Source organism: Rattus norvegicus, chromosome 20 (assembly GCF_021556685.1).
Source record: "Rattus norvegicus strain SHRSP/BbbUtx chromosome 20, alternate assembly SHRSP_T2T, whole genome shotgun sequence".
Lineage (NCBI taxonomy): Eukaryota > Metazoa > Chordata > Mammalia > Rodentia > Muridae > Rattus > Rattus norvegicus.
This window is the reverse complement of record NC_141553.1, coordinates 3,756,397-3,778,718: the sequence shown is the minus strand read 5'-3', so window position 1 is coordinate 3,778,718 and position 22,322 is coordinate 3,756,397. Positions and strand designations below refer to the sequence as shown.

Here is a 22,322-nt window from a genome sequence, read left to right as displayed (position 1 = left end):
CAACAACACTTAAGGTCATGGTGTCAAGCAGTTCTAACAGCTAAGAATTCTAAAGGGCCAGTTGATCAGCAACTGGGAACCTTTTACAGGGCCAGGTGTGCAAGTTAAAGCACACTATAGAAACACAGTCTCAAAAGAAAAAGTAAAATGTATTCAATATTCACTGGCACAAGTCCCCAGATTTGAATTCTTAGTCATCAGGGAGTGGAAGTACTTGAAGGTAGTTAGGGGATGTGGCCTTGGCAGAGGAAGCTTCTCACTGGGATGGGAATTGTGGCTCCGAATGTCCAAGATAGTTGCAGAACCTCTCTCTCTTCCTGCTGGCTGTGGACTCAGGTGCAGAGGATCTCAGCACAACTATGTGAGGCTGACCAATCCACGCTCGTCCTTAACTAAGAATAGCAAGGCGGAGCAAAACAAACCCAATGCTCAGGGCTCGTCCCCGACTGTCTGTGGAGTCACATTTATACTCCTTCATCACAGGTCCTTTCACGTGTCTGCCACAGCAGAACATCCTTTCCCCTGTGTCTGCTGCAGGAAAACCTTCTTTCAGATGTCTGTTTAGCAGAACATTCTTCATGCGTGTGCTTTAGCGAGAGATGCTTTCACCTGTGTCTTCCTCAGGCAAACGCTCTTTCACGTGTGCGCTCCAGCAAACTATCCTGTGATCTGACTGACTTTCCTAATAAACTAGAAGTCTCCACGTCAGGACTATAAAGGAATGACAGGGTAAAGGGGTGGACGGTTGACTCTGCGTTTAGACTCAGGAGCATCAACTAATGGTCTCAAACACTTTACAGTGGTCTGGATTTTTGTGTACTGAGAGAAGTTTTAGCATATATTTTGCTACAACATACCATATCCATGTCTCAACTCTTGTCTAAGGTACTGTACATATGAAACTCATTGTAAAACATATTGTAACTTTCCAGTGCTTGTATCTATGGCAAACAGTTCAAGACAATTAAAAACTGCAAGTGGGTAGTCAATCAGTCTTATGGACAGGTTAGGAACAAGTTTTGTTAATTACAGAAATAAGTTTTCTTGACTCCGCGCCGTCATGTCTGCCCTGACGCCGCTGCTGCTGAGGAGCCTGACCGGCCCGGCCCGGCGGCTTATGGTGCCGCGGGCTCAGGTCCACTCGAAGCCGCGGCGGGAGCAGCTCGGGGTCCTGGATATCACCATTGGGCTCACTTCCTGCTTCGTGTGTTGTCTTCTACCTGCGGGCTGGGTCCTGTCACACCTGGAAAGCTACAAGAAGCGGGAGTGAAGGGAGCGTCTTCCCTCATCCTTTGACTAGACCACTCTTGCCAGCCCACCTTGATCATGTTTCCTGCATTCCTGGCTGGCTTACCCTGGGATCATGTTATTCAATTCCAGTCACCTCTTCTGCAATCATGACCTCTCAATGTCTCCATGGTGACAACTGGGACCACATATATTGGTTCTGCTTGATGGGGTCCCCCTTTGTAACAATAAAGTCTATTTAAACCTTGCTCCAGAAAAAAAAAAAAAAGAAAGAAATAAGTTTTCTTTAGCCTCTTGTAGATGTTTCCAAAGTCAAACATCACGTAGATGGCTGGAAACAAGCAACACTTGCCTATTCTGATATACTGTACATAGATAGGTGGTCTTTGAATCTCAGACATCTACAGGATATGGGGTTCAGAATGTTTTATGAACACAAGGTTTTCCGTAACAGTGAGGCACGAATGTGGGTGCACCACATTCTAATTCAGAGAGGACGGAGGGCATCGAAGAACCTCCATATGGAGTTCTTGGGGGACATTTATCCTTCTCATAATCAGTGGATGGGGTGGAAGACTGGACAGCTACAGTCTGACAGTAACCTTAAGTTGTTTAAAATTTAAGAAAATGATTTAGGTCTAGGAAGATATTTTCAGGTGGATAACATCAAGTTACAATGGAAAGGGAATTAGGCAAAGAACTTTGGACTCAGGACAGATAGGACTTTGGATTCATAGGACAGATAATAGTTTCTCAGTGATTGGCAGATACAAAGAACCAGAAGTTATGAGTATAATTATTACATTTTAATAATTAACTAAAATTTACATATTAATAATTAACTAAAATTTTAATTATAAAATTAATGCCTCTTAATCAATTAAATAATTAAATAAATAAATAATGATTCTTAATGAAGACTTAATAATTGTTAACTCTTTATAATTATGCTTTTACCCGTGTCCTCACTGTGTATATTTGATGGTGTAAGAGAAAGATTTGCCTTTTATAGGACTAACGGGGGCAACGCTGATATAATGCTGTTGTGCCCTGTGTGAGGAAGCCTCTCTGTCCTACCCTGCCTACCTAAAGCACCTTCTGAAGCATGAGATACAAAGCCTATGTCCTATAGCCAAGGAGAGCTGAGGGCAGGATTGTGGTCAGAGGGAGGAACTCTGGGAAGAGAGAAGCATGGGGGATTCTCCACCCAGACTCAGAGGAGTCGGGATGTGTGAATCTGAGGAGAGGTGAGCAGCCACATGGCAGAACTTAGGATGGTGTAAATGGGATAACTGAGTTAGGAGAAGCTGGGACAGGCCCAGCATGAAGCCTAGGCATCCATAAATAAATGTAAGTCTGCTGTCATTATGCAGAGCAAGGACGGGCAGGCAGGAATGCCCCACAGAAGCAGCAGGAGCTGGAGCAGGAGCAAGAGCAAGCAGACAAAGAGCAAGGGATTCCTTCCATGTCTTCACTGAGGCCTCCAGCAGAAGGTGTGGCCAGATTAGAAACGGGGAGGGACTCCACTCAAATAATCAGGATTACAGGTGTCTCTTCCTCCGTCAAAGGAAAGGATCAGAAACTGATCTTCCCACTTCACCTTAAGCAAAACCACCTCACAGATGTTGCCCTCCATTTTGGGGTTTTAGTTAACACCCATGTAGCTGACATCTAACAATTAACATCATAGTCCAGGTCAGAGTCTGCACCTACTCTGGGGCTTTGCAGCTCCTCTGAGCACTCAGGGCTCTGCCTCCTGCCTCCCCTCTTACAGGGCGTTTTCTTCCCACGGCTGGAAAAGCATGTAAAGTTCTTCTGGATGTAAGTGTGATGAGAGCAGGGCAGCATGAGACCTGAGACCCTGGAGAAGCACAGACAGCAAGGAAGCCCTGGGGCAGTTCAGCCAGCCTGGTCCCCTTTACCCTCAGCTCCATGGGCTCAGACTCAGTCCTTTCTGTTTCTTCCACCAGATGGCGCCATTGGCCAAGAACGGGACGCTTCTCTTCAAGCTTCAACAGGTGAGACCTGGAGGGTCAGCTGTGGGAGGGAAGATGGGGAAAGGGGACACCTTTCCCTGCAGGAATGATCTGAGTGTTTGGATGTCCTGGTCTGTTATAAATTAGTATCCAACCGTCTGAGTGGAATTTATCTTGTTCATGGGGAATCCAAACTGACATCTGCTCAATTACAAAGAGCAGCGCACACTGTGTCTTCTCCCTGGGATGAGGCTGTGATCCACTGTGCACAGTAGGTCCATACAGTGAAAGATTTTTTGTATATTTAATTTTATGCTGTTCTGTAAATTGTCATTTCAATACACTCTATTTCAATCATCTCAGACTTCCTGTTACAGAGCTCCCTTCACTGGCTGGTGGTCCACTGTTGTCTGAACAGCACTGTGCCCTCCGCCCCTGGCCTCACACTCTCGATGTGTAGAGGAAAGACAGGCAGGATTATTAAAATCATATTTTTATATTTTATTTTCATGACCTGTCCTCTTTGTGCATATAAACATGTAGGTGCACAGCCATTGATCCCTTGGAACTGAAGTCACAGATGGTGGAAGCCACCGTGTGCTGAGGGAACTTAACCTGGATCCTCTGCACCAGCAACAAGTGCTCCTGGCTGCTGAGCCATCTCCCAAGCCACCATTGGAATGTTTGCCTCAGGAACCACACAGCTGCCTCACAGCTGCTGGCTGACACCATAGAGAAACCAGAGGCCAAGGAAGAGACAGGGTCAGTGCAGAGCTCAGGAGGGAGGGGAGCTGGGTACGGATGGGGTGAGACCTGAGGGACAGAGACACAGAGGGGCTGAGCAGGAGGAGACAGAGACAAAGGGGGAGACCTAACTCAGCAGAGTGCCCTGTGTGAGGGCATTTCCCTCAGCCTGCACTGGACACATCTCCACAACCCTGCTGGCCTCTTACACTTCACAGTGACTGCTGTGCTGGTTTGAATGAGAACAGCCACACAGGCTCATGGGAATGAATCCTTCAAATCCAGCTGAGGCCATGTTCAGAGAGGATTGGGAGGTGTGGCCTTGATGGAGGATGTGTGCCACTGGTGTGTGCACTGAGGTTTTAAAAGACTTTCACTGGGCTGGAGAGATGGCTCAGTGGTTAAGAGCAACGACTGCTCCTGAGTTCAAATCCCAGCAACCACATGTTGATTCACAATCCTCTGTAATGAGATCTGATGCCCTCTTATGGTGTCTGAAGACAGGTACTTTATGAATAAATTATATATTATATACAATATTATATTATATACAATAATATTTTATATTACATATATTATACATATTAAAAAATTTTTAAAAATTGACTTTCACTATTCCCAGTGTCTCAGTCTATTGCTTGCAAATCAAGTCGGGAGCTCTCAGCTGTTCCCCACCACACCTCTCCTCTGCCATCATGGACTCAAATCCTCTGAAACTAGAGAACAGATTAAACATATTCTTTTATAAGATGCCTTGGCCATAGTGTCTTATCACAGTAATAAAAACTAACTAGAGCTAGTGTGCTCACACAGGCCTTCAATCCTATTGTGGTTGATTGAATAGGTGGCCCACATAGACTCATGTGTTTGGATGCTTGGCCCACAAAGAGTGGCACTGTTAGGAGGTGTGGCCTTGTGGGAGTAGGCGTGGCCTTGCTGGAGGAAGTGTGTCACCTAGAGGAAGGGCTTTGAGGTCTCTGTGCTCATGCTCTGCCCAGTGTGGAATGAGAGCCTCTTCCTGGCTGCCTTTGGATCAAGATGTAGAAGTCTCAGCTCCTTCAGCACCATGTCTGCCTGCAGCTGCCATGCTTCCTGTTATAATGGACTAAACCCCTGAAACTGTTACCCAGTCCCTATTGAATGTTTCTTTTTAGAATTGTTGCCTTGGTCATGGTGTTTCTACACGACAATGAAAGGGAAACTAAGACACCCAGCCCTCAGGATGCAAAGGCCATGTATCTCTGGGAGGTCAAGGCCAGCTTGGTCTGCATAGTGAGTTCCAGGACAGCCAGAGCAGTGCAGACAGACCTTGTCTCAAAAAACAGAATAAATAAGAAGAAAAGTAACAGAGACAGATCCTTTCTGTGGGGCTGCCTACCCCAACTGCATCCTTAGGTCAGTCAGGATGGAACCTAAGAGCTTCAAGTTCCCATGGAAAACCCTCACAGCACCTAAGAGTGGTTCACTGAAACAGGAGCTGCTGAATCCTGGAGAGGCTGCTGGGCTGCTGTGGAGACCTGCATGGGGAGGTGACTGGAGTTCACACCAGTGGTCACCACATTTGTTACTTTGTGTGATGGGTGACTCTCTTCAGGAGCCCCCACCCATCTCTCCTCTTCTATCCATTCAGTTCTATGGCTGAGATTTGGAGACATCCACAGAATGAAGAAATGTGTAAATTTAATATTTCCCCACACTACTGATCAAGTTAAGAGAGCCAGGTCTCTGTGGGGTCCGGGAGGGGCTTGCAGGCCAGAGCCTCCTCTTAAAGGAGAAGCATCTCTCCACTGCATCCACAAGGCTTGTGTTGTGATTGTGTTCCCGGAAGTGACTTTTCTTCTAGAAGACTCCAGGGTCTGACTTCTGAAGAGAAGAAGGAAGTGGAGGGTGGAGGAGAGCAAACAGGGAGCCTGGCGTGCGTGTGTCTCCTGGTGTCCACACAGTTTCTGGGTGACACCATGACAAACAGAGGTCTACCCCACAGTCCAAGGTTCAGGCAAAGTCTTAGTCCCCAGGCCATGAGGTCAGGGGCTGGGCTGGGGATTCCCCATCTCCCCAGTTTCACTTCTGCTCCTAACCTGTGTCAGGTCCTTCTGCCCGGACCTGACAACACTATGGCAATTCTCACTCCCATTGGGTGCCATGAACCCTGTGAACCAGTCAGTGTCGTCATGGTGCAGGAGTTATAGAGTCCTCGCAGCCCCTGGGACTCAGTCCCGTCCCAGATCTCAGATGGGGAGATGGCACCGCGCACGCTGCTCCTGCTGCTGGCGGCCGCCCTGGCCCTGACCCAGACCCGCGCAGGTGAGTGCGGGGTCCGGAGGGAAATGGCCTATGCGGGCAGGGGCGGAGGGGGGGCATCGGGGAAGCCCGGTCCCCGCGTCGCACACCAGACCCCCGCCCCTTCTCCACCCGCGTCCCGAGCCCCGCGCCCCGCTCCCCGCCCGGCCCGCGCACCCGCCCGGGGTCCCGGGAGGAGGTCCGGGTCTCACCGCGCGCCGCCCCCAGGCTCACACTCGGTGCGGTATTTCCACACCGCCGTGTCCCGGCCCGGCCTCGGGGAGCCCCGGTTCATTATCGTCGGCTACGTGGACCACACGGAGTTCGTGCGCTACGACAGCGACGCGGAGAATCCGAGATACGAGCCGCGGGCGCGGTGGATGGAGCGGGAGGGGCCGGAGTATTGGGAGAGGGAGACACAGAAAGCCAAGGGACACGAGCAGATTTTCCGAGTGGACCTGAGGACCCTGCGGGACTACTACAACCAGAGCGAGGGCGGTGAGTGACGCCGGGTCGGAGGTCAAGACCCCACAGGGCCGGGGACTTCCGGGTCCCAAGTCCTAGGTTCCGAGCAGAACGACCCTGGCCGGTTTCCCTTTCGGTTTTGAGGAGTCCGCGGGTGGGCGGGGCCTGGGCGGGGCCGGGTCTGACCCCCGGGTCCCGCAGGCTCTCACACCATCCAGTGGATGTCCGGCTGTGACGTGGGGTCGGACGGGAGCCTCCTCCGCGGGTATGTGCAGTACGCCTACGATGCGCGCGATTACATTGCCCTGAACGAAGACCTGAAGACCTGGACCGCGGCAGACACGGCGGCGCAGAAGACCCGGAGCAAGTGGGATCAGGCTGGTACTGCAGAGAGACACAAGGCCTACCTGGAGAGCACGTGCGTGAAGTGGCTCCGCAGATACCTGGAGCTCGGGAAGGAGACGCTACTGCGCTCAGGTGCGGGGGGGCCCCCGGGCTTCTCCTCCTCTGCCCTTGAGCAGGGCTCAGTCCTGGGGAAGAAGAAACCCTCAGCTGGGGGATGCCCCTGTCTCAGAGGGGAGACAGTGTCCCTGGGTCTCCTCATCCCTCATCACAGTGACTGCACTGCCTCTCCCAGGGCCCAGCCTTCTCCCTGGAGAGTTCTGAGTCCCTCTCAGGAGGGAAGGAGAGAATTTCCCCCACTTAACAGCAGGGGCTCCCTGCTGTCAGCCATGGCCTCTCCCAGGCCAGGTTCTCTGCCCACACCCACTCTCTGAGGACACTGACTCCTGTCCTGCTGAGTGTGTCAGCCCTTACACCTCAGGACCAGAAGTCTCCTCTACCTCCTAGGAGACATGGACTCCACTACACTAGGCTGGTTCCCCCAGTTTCTAAACAAATTCTCATAGATTTCTTCCCAGACTGTGCGGTTTGCATCTCTAATACCCCATTTCTCTCTATTCCTACAGTGGTGAATGGTCCCATGAGCCCTTATGGGTACCCTGGAAGAATAAATCGCGGGATTTCTTTTTCTTTTTTTTTTTCTTTTTTCTTTTTTTTTTTTTTTTTTTTTTTTTTTTTTTTTTTCGGAGCTGGGGACCGAACCCAGGGCCTTGGGCTTGGTAGGCAAGCCCGCTACCACTGAGCTAAATCCCCAACCCTTCTGTCTCTTTTTCTTATTTTTTACTTTCCTTTTTTTTTTTTTGAATGCATTATTTTGTTTCTAGTCAGTTTTTTGCTGCAAACACATATTAAATCAATTATTTTCCATTCCCTCTTCCGTTCTATGACCATCCACTTCATGCCATAGAACATCACATAAGGACGGCCATGTTGACCCACTGGCTCCTGTGGATTCCCTCTTAGCTTCTGAGTCTCTCAGGAAAGTGTGCAGTTCTGTGCTGAGGGGACCAGCTCTCCCTGCAGGTCACTAGGGAGATGACAGTTGAAGTGTCAGACACACAGTTCAGTGTCATCATTGATTAAACTGTGTCCTGTGTAGATTTCAGTTTGTCTTGTTAACTGTGTGATTTCTTAAATCTTCCACACAGAACCCCCAAAGGCACATGTGACCCTTCACCCCAGACCTGAAGGTGATGTCACCCTGAGGTGCTGGGCCCTGGGCTTCTACCCTGCTGACATCACCCTGACCTGGCAGTTGAATGGGGAGGACTTGACCCAGGACATGGAGCTTGTGGAGACCAGGCCTGCAGGGGATGGAACCTTCCAGAAGTGGGCATCTGTGGTGGTGCCTCTTGGGAAGGAGCAGAATTACACATGCTGTGTGGAGCATGAGGGGCTGTCTCAGCCTCTCACCCTGAGATGGGGTAAGGAGGGTATAGGTTTAGAGGTGGGATCAGGGAACCCTGGAGCTTTCTGCAGACCCTGATCTGGTCAGGACTGAGAGCTGGTGTCCTGACCCCCACCTCCATTTTCTTAACCTGCCCTTCCCAGAGCCTCCTCCATCCACAGACTTCAACATGGTAATCATCACTGTCCTGGTTGTCCTTGGAGCTGTGGCCATCATTGGAGCTGTGGTGGCTGTTGTGAGGTGGAGGAAGAGGAGGAGAAACACAGGTAGGAAAGGGCAGGGTCTGTTTCCCCTCAGCTTCCTTTAGAAGAGTGCTCTGCTCATTAATGGGAAACACAGCCACACCCCACATTGCTGCTGTCTCCAGTTGGGTCCTTTGTCCGTTCTGGAAACTTCCTCCTGTCAAGACCTTCCTCGAACTCTCACAGCTTTTCTTCTCACAGGAGGAACAGGAGGAGACTACACCCCTGCTCCAGGTTAGTATGGGGGCAGGATTGTCCCTGAGGGTATTGGAGTGAAGATGGAGATGGTGGGGAGGTCTGGCAACACATAATAGCTTCTCTAGAGAAATCATCTGGGGCCTGAGTTGTACCTTGAAATGAGTGTGTGTTTGTGTGTGAGTGTGTGTGTGTGTGTGTGTGTGTGTGTGTGTGTGTGTGTGTGATTGACTGGGGAAGGAATGTTTCCCTCAGACAGACACAGGAGAGAGGATGTTCTGCTAAAGCAAGGACATGAAAGGACATGCGATGAAGGAGACTTTGCTCACAACATGCATGTATTGGTCCGCCTTACATTGCATACTCGAGCTGTATTTGTCACGGCTCCATAGTGAGAAATGCACCAATTAACTTCTGGTGGTGTGCTGCAGTCTGTTGCTGCTTCCGAGGACTGTGGCTGACTGGATGCATGGGCTAAGCAAGACTCGTTCTGAGTCAAGGCACATGGAGGACACGCGATGTTCAGAGGGTATAAATAGGGCTCCACAGAGTGACTGACACAGAGGTTGTCTTGCTGCTACAGCTCGCCATGGAACGCTTATGAGACTTTGCTGATCTCTGCTTCCCTGACAGAGGCCCAGCTGAGAACCTCTCCTGGGGTTCCTGTTGGTCCCTCCAGCTGACTCCTGCCAGGCCTGGCTCTCTCTGCTTGGTGATGCCACTGTTGCTCACCTGACTCTACCAAACTGGCCTGCTGGTGTACACGAGGTGTTTGCAAGTGGGTAGAGCTGCTGCCGACCTGTGAACTGAACTGATTTCCACACAATCCACATGTGGTCGGAACGCTGCCCTGGGCTATCCCTGTAGCCATGCTGCTCTGGTGATTTCTGCTTCTCCTCTCTGGTGTCTTTCCCAGGGTTCTCAGGGTCTGGTGTGGTCTGTCTGCTCATCTCTCAGGAGCACCTCCACAGCTGAGATAAGACCTAACAGAGAGGCTTCTCCCTGTAACTTGGGTACCGATTCCTGAACCTGGACTGTCTTACCTTTTCCGTCTGGTGTCCTGGAGTTAACTCCCTGAAGTCTCTTAATCTCCACCCCCAGCTCTGTGCACCTGGGTCTTGCAGCTGATGCACCTGTGGTTGCTCTGCCTTTGGATGGCTCTGTATGGCAGGAGAGCAAAGTCCCCCTCAGAGGCCTGTGACCATCTAAATCATCTCATATTCATAGCACTAAAGACACGGGAGGCAGAAGCTGAGGGAAAAACCTGACAGCTCAGCAAGGAAACGTTATTTTCTTAACTACATACGGGAAATCTATTTACCAGCCTGATGCTACAAGTAAACTCCAGCTCTTCAGAAATCTGTCTGTGTCACTCTATCAGTCTAGTCTGCCTTTCTCTTGAGTTCCTGCAAACCCAAGAGAGCTCCTGAGCTCTCTTTCCCGGATTTATATTTTATCTGTGTCCTGCCAGCTGCCCCTCTGTTGTTCCTGCAAGTCCTAAAAGAAAATCCTATTCCACAAAGCCTCTTCAAAGCTGATAGAGACAGAGAGAGACAGAGACAGAGAGACAGAGAGACAGAGAGAGGTGTCAAATGTCCAATTATTTATGAAAGAAGTATTTAATTCCTCCCTTACCCCCTCACCTGCTGAGCCATTTCTCTGTCATAGGAGTTGGGGTTGGGGCTGTCCAGGGCAAGCCACTACAGGCCCAACCATTTCACCTTTAAGGGGGAAGGTAGCACAAGGCCACCTGCTGACCTTGCCTCAGGTCATAGAGCAAGGACCACAGGACCTCTCCCAAGCACCTTGCCTTAAAATAAGCAGGGTCTTTCCCTTCTTTAGCGTTCTTATCTGTGGTGAATTCAGAGGCACCCAAACCACACCAAGACACATATCCTGGATCTGCCAAATATGATATCTACTGAGGGGTTAGGAGCTGAACATTTTTTTTTTTTTTGAGCTGAGGACGGAACCCAGGACCTTGCCCTTGCTAGGCAAGTGCTCTACCACTTAGCTAAATCCCCAACCCAGGAGCTGAACATTTCTTGTCTGGGTTTTTCTGTCTGCCAGGGGAAGGCAGTTGCTGGTTCGGCTCTCTCCTTTGGTTGATCTGGGTGAGTGGCCATGGTTTTCAGAGGACCTCCCGGGTCAACGCTAAGCTTTATGACTTTTGATACAATCTACAGCTTTTTATGTCCTGTGTAAATATAAACAAGTCAGCATCCCCAACACCATACATTTGCTGACTTCCATTTTGATGTTAACACATCCTTATAGTACGTAGGGTGATTTTTTTTAAAGATTTATTCATTTATTATATATAAGTACACTGTAGCTGTCCTCAGATACACCAGAAGAGGGCATCGGATCACCTTACAGATGGTTGTGAGCCACCATGTGGTTGCTGGGAATTGAACTCAGGACCTCTGGAAGAGCAGTCAGGTGCTCTTAACCGCTGAGCCATCTCTCCAGCCCACATAGGGTGATTTAATTCCACAGTTTTTTTTTTTCTTGATCCAGTGTCTCTTGGTAGCTGTTGGTCCTCTCTTGTTAATGTTCAGAAAATGCAAAGTTAATGGAGCACAATCTATTCTATCCCTGGGGCCTTTATTCTTTCTTTTTGTTTTATAGGTGAGTTTTTTAAGGTGTAATTGGGTCTTTTCTACTGTTTGCCCTGCAGAATTGTGTGGTGTAGCTGTAATGTGCTTTGTAATGAGGGAAGAATTGCTGCATCTTACTGGAGACATATGCAGGGCACTGTCGGTCCTAGTTTGAACACCTATTCCCACCAGAGCCATGCCTTCCAGTAAATGTGTAATTACAGAGCCAGCCTTTTCAGAACTCAAACCATTTGCCCATTGGAAGCCTGAGTATGTGTCAATGGTGTGGTGCAAGCCTTAGGCTTCCAAATTCTGCAAACTGAAACACATCTATCTGTCAGATTCCATTTTTTATTTACTTTGTTGGTGCCCTTAGAGTTACTTCTAGTGTGCAATGCAGTTTGGTTGTACAAAAAACAAGTAGGACATTTCTTTATAAATGCCTTGGCTTGTTGCCAGGTTAAAGAATTTTTCCTTGAAACCTTAACTGTTAACATAGTGGTTTTCAGGAACATCTGAGGCTCCTAACACCCTCCTTATGACTAATCAGTCATTTCCTTCATTCCCTGTGCTAATGGCCCCGGCATGACCGTGAGAGACTGAATGTGGGTGATAAGTCATGGACAGTCGCTGTTTCTGATTGTCTGGTGCAGCGGCAAAATAATGTGAATTCTGAATTATCCAGAACAAATTCAGCAGTTGGTGTGTGGAGAACAACTCTTTCTGCATATTGAGCCTCAGTCACTATATTAAGAGATTCAGGAAGTTTTGATAATACCATAAAGATTGCATACAACTCTGAGTTCTGCACTGAAGCACATGGGCTTTGAATTACAAATTCTTTCTTTCTTTCTCTCTTCCTTTCTTTCCTTCCTTCTTTCTTTCTTTTTCTACTGAATTATTATCAGCCATTCCCAGCTTTTTCATCCAGGACTGTAGGGGCTTCAGGAAATAGTGTTCCTTTTATAATGCATTGGACAATCCAATTAGTACTTTTTGTAAACTGAAGTTGTTTTCTTTTAGGACATTTGTAAGTCTGGAGAGATCGTTTGGAAGTTAAGAGCACTGACTGCTCTTCCAGAGGTCCTGAGTTCAAATCCCAGCAACCACATGGTGACTCACAACCATCTGTATGTAACAGGATCCCATACCCTGATCTGACAGCTACAGTGTACTTACATATAATTAAAGAATATGTGTTAATTGCTCCCAAATAGTTGTTACAAAATCTAGGCCAGTCTACATTGATTACCCATAATGAAGGAATCTCAGTATTAGTATACGGTCTATAATTTTGATGGGTCTATTCCTACAATTGTCATAATCATACTTTTATAATTAAATCAGAATCTTTTTGTTATAAGGCTTTTAATTCTTTCCTTTTAGTGTGTTGTAAGAAGCTTCATTCTAAAATGTTATTCTCTTTGCACAATGAGACCCGTGGGAGAATGAGTTAAAGACAAAAGAACCGGGGGTGGGGCTCCGCGGGGGCCACAGCCCCCAAACCTTGTCTAGTTGCAGGGAGCTGCGCAGCACTGTGCAGGGCTGAGGGAGGAACCGCCCCTTGACGCCTGCTGCCAACTCCCGGGCTGGGTGGGACCAGCACCTTTGAGGATGCACAATGAGTTCACAGCACCTACCCATGTAACTGGGCCCAGGTCATTCAACACACTGTCGTAGAGTGCGCTGCATACACCTGACACACATGCACAAAGCCACACATGCATAAATATTAAAAACTTCAAAAATGAGATTTCTGGGCTGAGGAAGTGGCTCAGAGGTTATGAGCGCTTTTGTTCTTCCAGGAATTCCCAAGTTCAATTCTCAATACCCACGTCAGCGCCCAATCATGTAATTACAGTTGGCGGGAGAGGGTCAGCTTCGAGTGTGTGTGTGTGTGTGTGTGTGTGTGTGTGTGTGTGTGTGTGTTCCCATTGTGTGTCTTGTTGTAACTGACTGGTTTTTTCTTCAGTTGAACAGACACAGTAAAGGAATCACCCATTCTGGACCGTGGCAGTCTGTTGTAGAAGAGGACGCAGGGGTCAGGGAGGAAACACTACTGCCCCACCCCTGACACCTCAGCCCACCCTCTCCATGCCTCTCTCTGCATCACCACCACTCCTAAACCTAGTCCTGATTTATCAGAGTTGTTTGTTTGTTTGTTTTTGTTTTTTTTAACAAAACTAAGAATGAGGGGGCTGGAGAGATGGCTCAGTGGTTAAGAGCACTGACTGCTCTTCCAGAGGTCCTGAGTTCAAATCCCAGCAACCACATGGTGGCTCGCAACCATCTGTAATGCGATCTGAGGCCCTCTTCTGGTGCGTCTGAAGACAGCGACAGTGTACTCATAAATAATAAATAAATCTTTAAAAAAACTAAGAATGAAACAACTGTGTCTGTGGTGTCTGTAAGTGCTCCGTTTGGGTGGGACTTGAGCCAGGGTCACTCTGAGGCTTGAGCCCTGTTGTGGGGCAGGGTCATAGCAAGGTAAGGCCCAAACCCGAGAGGCTGTGGCTCCCCAGCTGCCTTCTATTCTGGTTCTACTCACTTTCTAAAGTGGCTGTGGGCAGTAAAGCTGGGGGACAGCTGGGGGTCGGGAGGTAAAGAGGAAGCTCGGCGTCCTCCTGCCTCATCTCCCCCCACACGTTTCTAGTATGAAGACCTGAACAATGGTGTGCATGAACACAGGCACACACACACACACACACACACACACACACACACACACACCAGCAAGGCTGTGTAAAGAGTCTGCAGTCCCTGGGTGGGATCAGAGAGTGTCAGCCAGGGCAGGCCCGGGGGCCTTGGGAAGCTTGGGAAGCCCTGGTAGAGGTCTGGCTTATCTGCCCTTTCTCACGTGGTCCGAAGTTCAGAAGGTCATAGGTGAAGCCCAGGTGGCCCAGGTCTTACTCAGACGTGGATCTGTATCTGTAGAACAGGCCTGTTCTGGGTTTATCTTGGAGCCCTTGGCAGTGTCGCTGGGATCCCTGGAGGGGAGAGCAGGAGGTGGGAGGAGAAAGAAACAGTGTAGCCCAGCGGCTGCCTGAGCTGCTGCTGCACCCGAGCACCTGCTCTCTGCAGGCCTTGATTTCACTTCAGGGTCAGGCACTCAGGCAGCGGACCCAGGGCCCCCAGGCTGGAACTGTGTCGCTGATCTGAGATTTCAGATCTCGACAGTTGCTTTACAATTCAGTTGTGATGCCAGCCTTGGCACCAATGGGTGTTGTGAAGGAGGCCATGTGGGTGGCTCAGGACAGGTAGGTGGTATTACTCTTGGTCACTTGGGGAAATGGATGTCTTCAGAAAGACATGCCCCAGAGCACAGGCCTTCTGGGAAGGAGCAGCTGCCTCTGCTCAGAGGAATGAGCAAAAGTCTTGTACCTTTGTTGTTCCTGCCTGCACCTCTCTGTGTGCCCCTCTGGGTGAGCAGAGGAGGGTGGTCTCTGCACAGAAGAGGTTTCTCACAGCCAGGGTCTCATCAGGCTGAACTACCTGTACACACGGCCAGATGCCTCAGTCTCCGTTTCGCTCTTCGTTTTTACTTTCAGAATATTTTCTGGGTGTGTACAAGTTTTGACAGCATCCATCCAAGTGCACTAACTGCATTGCCTGTGGAGGCCAGCAGAGGGCGATGAACTCTGGAGCGGGTTACACATGGCTGGGAGCCACCTGACTTGGGAGGTGAAGGCAGGCAGATCTCTGGGTTCAAAGCCAGGCTGGTCTGCCAGAGCTGTCAGAGAAACCCAATCCTGTCTGGAAAAATCACAGAGGTGGATGCTGGGGGAGCAGGCTGAGCAAGCCAGTAAGTATCCTCCACCATGGCCTTCGCATCAGCTTCTGCCTCCAGGTCCCTGCTGTTTGTCTTTCTGTCCTGACTTCCTTCCATGATGAACAGTGAGGTGGACGTGTAAGCCAAATAAACTCTCTCCTCTTTCCTTGGTTGTAGTGTTTACCATAGCAATAGAAACCCTAACCAAGACGGGTCAGAGTTTGGTTCTCACACAGTACAGTCTCCATTAAAGCCCTAGCGAGTGCGAGGCAGATGTCTAACAGGAGATCCCAGGATTCAAACCTTATACGTGGTGCAACCCCTTAACCCTTCCAGAAGCCAATACAGCTGCTGCCCTCTTCAGCCATCTTCAGAAACGTTCTTGCGATTAGTGGCTGCTGTAGGAGCTGATGAGCCCCCAGACCTAAAAAGGAACCAGAGGGTGAGGCTGGAAGGGTGGCTCAGAGGTCAGGAGCACTGGCTGCTCCTGCAGAGGACTTGAGTTCAGTTCATAGTACACACGCGGCAGCTCGAAACCATCTGTAATTCCAGTCCCAGGGGACCTGTCGCCTTCTTACGGCCTAGATGGGCACTCCACACACATGGTCCACAGACAGACATACAGACAAAATGCTCACATACATAAAGTAAGATTCAAAGTCTTAAAAATAAGGGGGCTGGAGAGATTGCTCAGTGGTTAGAGTACTATCTGCTCTTCCAGAGGCCCTGAGTTCAAATCCCAGCAACCACATGGTGGCTCACAACCATCTGTAATGAGATCTGATGCCCTCTTCTGGTGCGTCTGAAGACAGCTGCAGTGTACTCATATATAATAAATAAATAAATGTAAAAAGAAAATAAGGATTCACATAGTGTCTTCTGTGGGTAATGTTGCTCTGTGGATACAGCACGCTTATGGTGCACAGATGTGCATGCACGCAAAGCCCTCATAGACATAGAAATAAACCGGATGTGGGGACTGAGTACCACGTAGTAGGCTATGAGGCACCTGAGAGACTGCACCCCTCCCTGGAAGGAAGAGGCAACAGTGCGATGGGCTTTAACTCTTTTCCTTTGCACACTTTCATTACACACCCAAAGGGTACACTTCAGCACGCTGCCGCTTTAACAGAACCCCCTTCTGCCAGAAGCCTGTTCCAAGTCTGGGGAGTGTTTACAAGGCAGGCACGCAGTTGCAGCCAGCAACTGAGCATTCATTACTCACAACCACTGAGCCCCAGAAGCAAGCTCATGGACAGCTGCTTTATCCTGGGAGCCACCCTGGGAGCGTACAGTGGGGTGTGTGTGTGTGTGTGTGTGTGTGTGTGTGTGTGTGTGTCTGTGTGTGTGTGTGTGTCTGTGCACGTGTGTGTGCATACGCACACAAAAGCTCTTGTCTCTGCTCTTAGGAACAGTCCTGAGCAGTGCTGTGCTCACAATGACCTGTGTGGAGCCTGCTCAGGGCCCCGGGGTCGCTGGGAAGAATCTCAGCCTCGGTATTTGACAGCAGCAGAGAGATGCACGCAAGCTTTGAAGTAGTTTGTCATTGCAGCAGCTGGGTTTATTAATGCACTGCCTAATTGACTAATTATTAATTAGTTCATGTATGCTGGTGAATACTCAGATATATCAATTGGAAAAGGCTGTTACCAGGACTGATTGAAGCTGCTTGCTACAAAAGCCCAGCTACCGAAGTTCCATGTCTGTGGCTCATATAAAGGCAGGAGAGAACTGAGTTCATGATGCCTGCTGACTTCGCACCTTCCATGGTAAGCAAGCACACATTCTGATACATTTCGGTGTGGCTTTATTTTTATTTTTCATTTTATTCTTTAAAGTAACATAGGAAAGAAAGGGTTCCTTTCTTTCAAGATTTATTTATTTTATGTCTATGAATACACTGTAGCTGTCTTCAGACACACCAGAAGAGGGCATCAGATCCGATTACAGATGGTTGTGAGCCACCATGTGGTTGCTGGGATCTGAACTCAGGATCTCTGGAAGAGCAGACAGTACTCTAACCTCTGAGCCATCTCTCTGACCCTATGGTTTTCTTTTCGTTTCTTTTCTTTTTCAGAGCTGGGGACTGAACCCAGGGCCTTGCCCTTGCTAGGCAAGTGCTCTACCACTGAGCCAATCCTCAACCTATGCCTATGGTTTTATTTTTAACATACATGCACGCGCGCATGCACAGGAGCACGCACACACACACACACACACACACACACACACACACACACACCACATCACGCACATTGAAGTGCCAGTTGTCCTGGAACTCCAGGCAGCCTAGAGTTCAAACTCCAAAGATCTGCCTGCCTCTGCCCTCACCTCATACCGTAGTGCCTGGACCAAAGCCATGGGAACCACGCCAAGGTTTTAATAACACCTTGATAAACTTTAAAGGTTGTGACTCCACGCCTCTCCTGCTGCCTGGTCCTGGGCAAACAGTGGGCACCTTTTGGTTGACGGATGTGTTCTATATAGACGGGATCACTGCTAAAGTGACAAAGTCACCCAACGATCAGCTTCAGACTACAAAGTACTCAGGATATTCAGATTCCCGAGTTCAGAGGAAAGTGACATGAACATAGTACAGAACTCGGAACTCAGGAATCCCAAATACTGAGACTGCGAAACCCAACCAAGTACCGCAGTGTAGAGAGCTCGGCAGAGACAGCTTCACTACTGAGAAGACAGAAGGGGATACAGGAGTAACATAGGAATAATAGGAAAAGGGTAAATTATTCAGTCTATTCTTATACACAACTTTGTGTATTGATACAAAATTATTGTATATTTTTACAAAATTATATTAGCTTTGTGAATTGAAACAAAATTGATGTTTATTTGATTACATTAGTATAGATCTTTTTGTATGGATTCAAATTAAGGTTACAGTTGGTTACATTGGTATAGATCCCTGGATACTGATACAAAAGTAACGTTATATTTTGGTAACAACATAATAACTTGTAACTATGTATCAACCACATGACATTAAGATACCTATGCATTTCTTAACAAGGCAATGGGAAGGACTAGTCCTTTTGAAAGCGCCTATTACAAACTATTTTAGAAAATTTGTAAAATGCTGATGAATAGTTAATCAAACTTTTGTTTGTTTGGTTTTGTTAGGTACTACTCTTCAAAAAACCACAGACATCTACTGAATATAACATTCAAAGATGTCTTTTTTTTTTTTTTTTTGGTTCCTTTTTTCGGAGCTGGGGATCGAACCCAGGGCCTTGCGCTTACTAGGCAAGTGCTCTACCACTGAGCTAAATCCACAACCCCCAAAGATGTCTTATTAATTTAAGACTAATTTTTTTACAATAAGATGTGTCCTCTCCTGGCAGCACCGCCATACTACTTCAAGGAAGACGCTGAGCACTGACGAACCTCCTTACAGAGTTTGCTTCACATGTGGCTGCCACTGGGCAAGAAACTGCCCTTCCTTCAACTGCTGACAGAATACTGTCCAACCTGGACCAAGAAAGCACAGGAAGGCAAATGCTGAACTCTGTCAAGACTAGGTAGAGAAGTCCCTCATGGTTCACAGAACAATCTGTGAGATGCTCTGGGCCAGTGGCCTGAAGACATGGATGCTCCAAACTTCCAGAAACCCCTGGGTGACTGTCCAGGTAGCCAGCAGTCTCTGTCCTTCCTATGCTTTCAGAAGCTGCTTGTTCTGCACTTCCTGTCTCTTTTATACTTCTCAGGTCTCTGATGGGGTTGAAGATTAGATAGCTAAACTCTCACAGTTAAACCTAATTGTTTAGGATTTAAAAATGTTTTACGGGTTTTTTTCATTTGTTTTGATTTATTTTAGTTATATGAGCACACTGTTGCTATCTTCAGATACACCAGAAGAGGGCATCAGATCCCCATTACAGATGGTTGTGAGCCGCCATGTGATTGCTGGGAATTGAACTCAGAAACCTCTGGAAGAGCAATCAGTGCTCTTAACCGCTGAGCCATCTCTCCAGCACTGTTTTAAGGTTTAAAAAGAGGTAGGTTCATAAGTGTGAGTTTTGATAGAAAGTGATTTGTGTACAGACCTTTGGACTCACCGAGCTTGGATAGAGAGTGGAACGCTTTCTCCAAGGTTGCCAAATTCAAATAAGTGGACTGGACATTGTGAATGTGATGGTTACCGGACAGTATATAGTTTATTGATGCTAGAAAAACAGCAACTGTTCAGACAAAAAGGGGGGAATGTTGCAAGATACCTGATCACATTGTGTAGCCCAAGATTGTGAACTTGGAACAGGAAAATCCAGTCTCTGCTTGTGGAGTTGCACAGCCCTGAGAGACGCCTTTAAGTCAAGAGCGTTCTGTTCAGTGTGGACAGGTTGTTGTGGTGCGGCTCAGACTTACACACACCTTTTCTCCAACAGCTTTCTGTAAATGGTGTTAAATAAAATCAGCCATAGATCAAGAGGCCGAAATGCGATCAGAAGGCAGGGGTGGACATAGGAAAACACAGGAAGCAGAAAGGAGGGAGACTGAGGTGGAGGGAACTGAAGGTGTGGAGAAGGAGCTTTCACCTTCTGGGGCCTTGGTAGAGTAGGGAGGTTTTTCTCTGCCTCGTTGAGCCAGCAGGTTTTCACCCCAAAATCTGGCCCCTTCATCTTCATTGGTAAAATTGAACAACTGGGATTTAGTTTTTAAAAGTAACAAGCCCTGTGAGTTTAGTATCATCTTCAGATGACCACTTGCCACAATAACGGTAAAATTTCTTTGTTCTTGTGAGCTCATGTATATCATTGTATCTCCTTGTAGACTAAAGGATCCAACCAGACTCAAGGATTTCTGATTGGCATACATTTTTGTATGAAGATAACAATTTATGGTTACATTTGTTACAACGTACTATATTTGTGACTCAACTCTGGTTTGGAATATAGTGTATGTAATTATAAAAATTTAAGGTTTTGAATGTCTAGTTGGCTTATCAAAAGCTGGTTTAAGATGTGTGTCTAAACTGCTACGCCTTTGCTAACTACTGAGCACCAAGCTGCTATAAAGTGTGGATAAGCACAACACAGGCCAAATGAATAAGGTAGGCATTTCATTCTAAAATTTTATGTTATATAAGAGCATTATATGCATTCATGGCTTTGTGATTGTGACAGACTCCTGGAACCATAGTTACAGACCATTGTGCCTTCGATGTGGTTGTTGGGATTTGAACTCAAGACCTGGGGAAGAGCAGCCAGTGCTCTTGACTTCAGAGCCATCTCTGAACCAATTATATTTGATAACAAATAAGGTATACTGAGTAATACGTTATACATTTCTAAGGCCTATTCAGCTTCACCGTGACATTGTGTAGCTTTGTGTCCTTGCTCACCTTGTTGGGCTTTAGCTATTGGAAAAACCGAATTATACAAAAACTGTGGTAACCTATAATGGTATGTGATAAAAGCAAGACACCAGGCTCTTATGGACCAAGGCTACAGCATTTATGGTTTATTTGGATGATAAAGGAGCTTCACCTCAAATTACAAAGACTCAAACTTAACAGAGACAAAGTTGCAAAATCTGAATCTTAGGAAAGTTGCCGACTTATTGTAAACTGTTGAGGACAATTAACAATGCACGTCAAGCACAGGAACACGGTTTATTAAGCTCCTGTGTATGTTTCCAAAGTTAAGCACAAAACAAGTTACTAGAAACTAGGGAAGTTTGTTCAGGTCAGATATCCTTACTATTACCGCCCTGAAAACTGATGCTGCCCTGGGTCTTCTCCCTGCACTGAAATGAAGACTCCCACAGTAGAACCTTCAGGGATTGTCCATTAAGGGAGAAGTCTGTCATTTTTAAGAGATTTGGAAGCTGCTTGGTCTGTACCTACTTACTCAGGTGAAAATCATGCTCCCCAGAGCTCTGATAGTGTTGACTAGGGAGAGTTTTGTCAGTTGAACAGCAAGAAACAACACGGGCTTCAGGTGCTGCTCAGTTCTCTCCCTGTGTAAACATCATAGGCCACTTTCCTAGAGTTGCTACTGTGTCCAGACACTGATCACATTGTTGCGAGATTCTAAGAAGAGATAAATCCACCCCACAGATTTCAATGTAACTTTTTACTATCCCTTTTTGTAAAGGAAGATGTTTTACAATGATTGCTCTCAGTAACCAACCACTTGCATCTTGTGGTGAGTAATTGGATAGAAAAAACAGTGAAGTTTAAGTAGGTTCTAAGTAAATGAAAGCTTAAGTTGCAAGACTCTTAAAACTGTGCTTTGAGATCTGTGGATGTGACTTATAAAGGTCAGAAAAACTGCTGTAACTGTAATTTATAAAGGTCTAAGGAGGGGGCTGGAGAGATGGCTTAGTGGTTAAGAGCACTGACTGTTCTTCTAAAGGTCCTGAGTTCAAATCCCAGCAACCACATGGTGGCTCACAACCATCCTTAATGAGATCCAATGCCTTCTTCTGGTGTGTCTAAAGACAGTGACAGTGTACTTACATATAATAAATAAATAAATCTTTTAAAAAAAAGGTCTAAGGAGGTGTTTTAAGGTGTGCAAATGCAATTGTAAAGGTCTAAGAAAGTGATTTAAGGTGTATGTAAAAAGGAAAACGTTGCCTACCAAGCACAAGGCCCTGGGTTCGGTTCCCAGCTCCAAAAAAAAGAAAAAAAAACAAAAACAAAAACCAAAAACAAAAACGAAAACGTTTCCGATTTCTTCCTTCTCTATGCTACTGTTATATTTAGACCTAGAAAGCTCAGAGTTTAAATCAATGGAGTTCAGAAGAGTTATTGATCTAAGTATGATAAATTGCGATTGCTATTACAGTCACAAGCTCAAGATGATGAATTTCCTATGGTATGCTATACTTCTAAGTACAGACTAAATGTGTTTCTCACTGACCTAAAAAATGTCTGTCCAATCTGTATACACCCAGTGTTCTGGAGAGAGGAAAGAGTGCTCATGCTTTTAATGCCAAGTCATTTTGGGGTCCTCGTGCTTTTACTACAACTCA

General features: G+C 47.2%; 1 protein-coding gene, 1 non-coding gene and 2 pseudogenes across 4 annotated transcripts in view; 3 read left to right on the top strand and 1 right to left on the bottom strand.

Annotated features, from left to right (window-relative positions):
• The window catches only part of LOC147998486 (RT1 class I histocompatibility antigen, AA alpha chain-like), a 41,197-nt gene extending 28,423 nt beyond the window's left edge, over nt 1-12,774 (top strand). The window contains exon 7 of the mRNA XM_087598507.1: nt 12,584-12,774. Coding sequence (XP_087454633.1) covers nt 12,584-12,594 — 11 coding nt within the window. The 3' untranslated portion in view covers nt 12,595-12,774. The remainder of the gene's footprint in view (nt 1-12,583) is intronic.
• On the top strand, nt 1,045-1,524 carry LOC147998488 (cytochrome c oxidase subunit 8A, mitochondrial pseudogene; annotated as a pseudogene). The gene has a single exon (XR_015645474.1). The product of XR_015645474.1 is annotated as a cytochrome c oxidase subunit 8A, mitochondrial pseudogene (transcript).
• LOC147998487 (RT1 class I histocompatibility antigen, AA alpha chain-like) lies at nt 6,026-8,849 on the top strand (annotated as a pseudogene). The gene is made up of 5 exons (XR_015645458.1): nt 6,026-6,272; nt 6,477-6,746; nt 6,915-7,190; nt 8,264-8,539; nt 8,667-8,849. The product of XR_015645458.1 is annotated as an RT1 class I histocompatibility antigen, AA alpha chain-like (transcript).
• Nucleotides 12,775-18,548: 5,774 nt separating the features above from the next.
• Trnat-agu (transfer RNA threonine (anticodon AGU)) lies at nt 18,549-18,630 on the bottom strand. Its single transcript has one exon. It is a non-coding gene; the product is annotated as a tRNA-Thr (tRNA).
• Nucleotides 18,631-22,322: the final 3,692 nt, after the last annotated feature.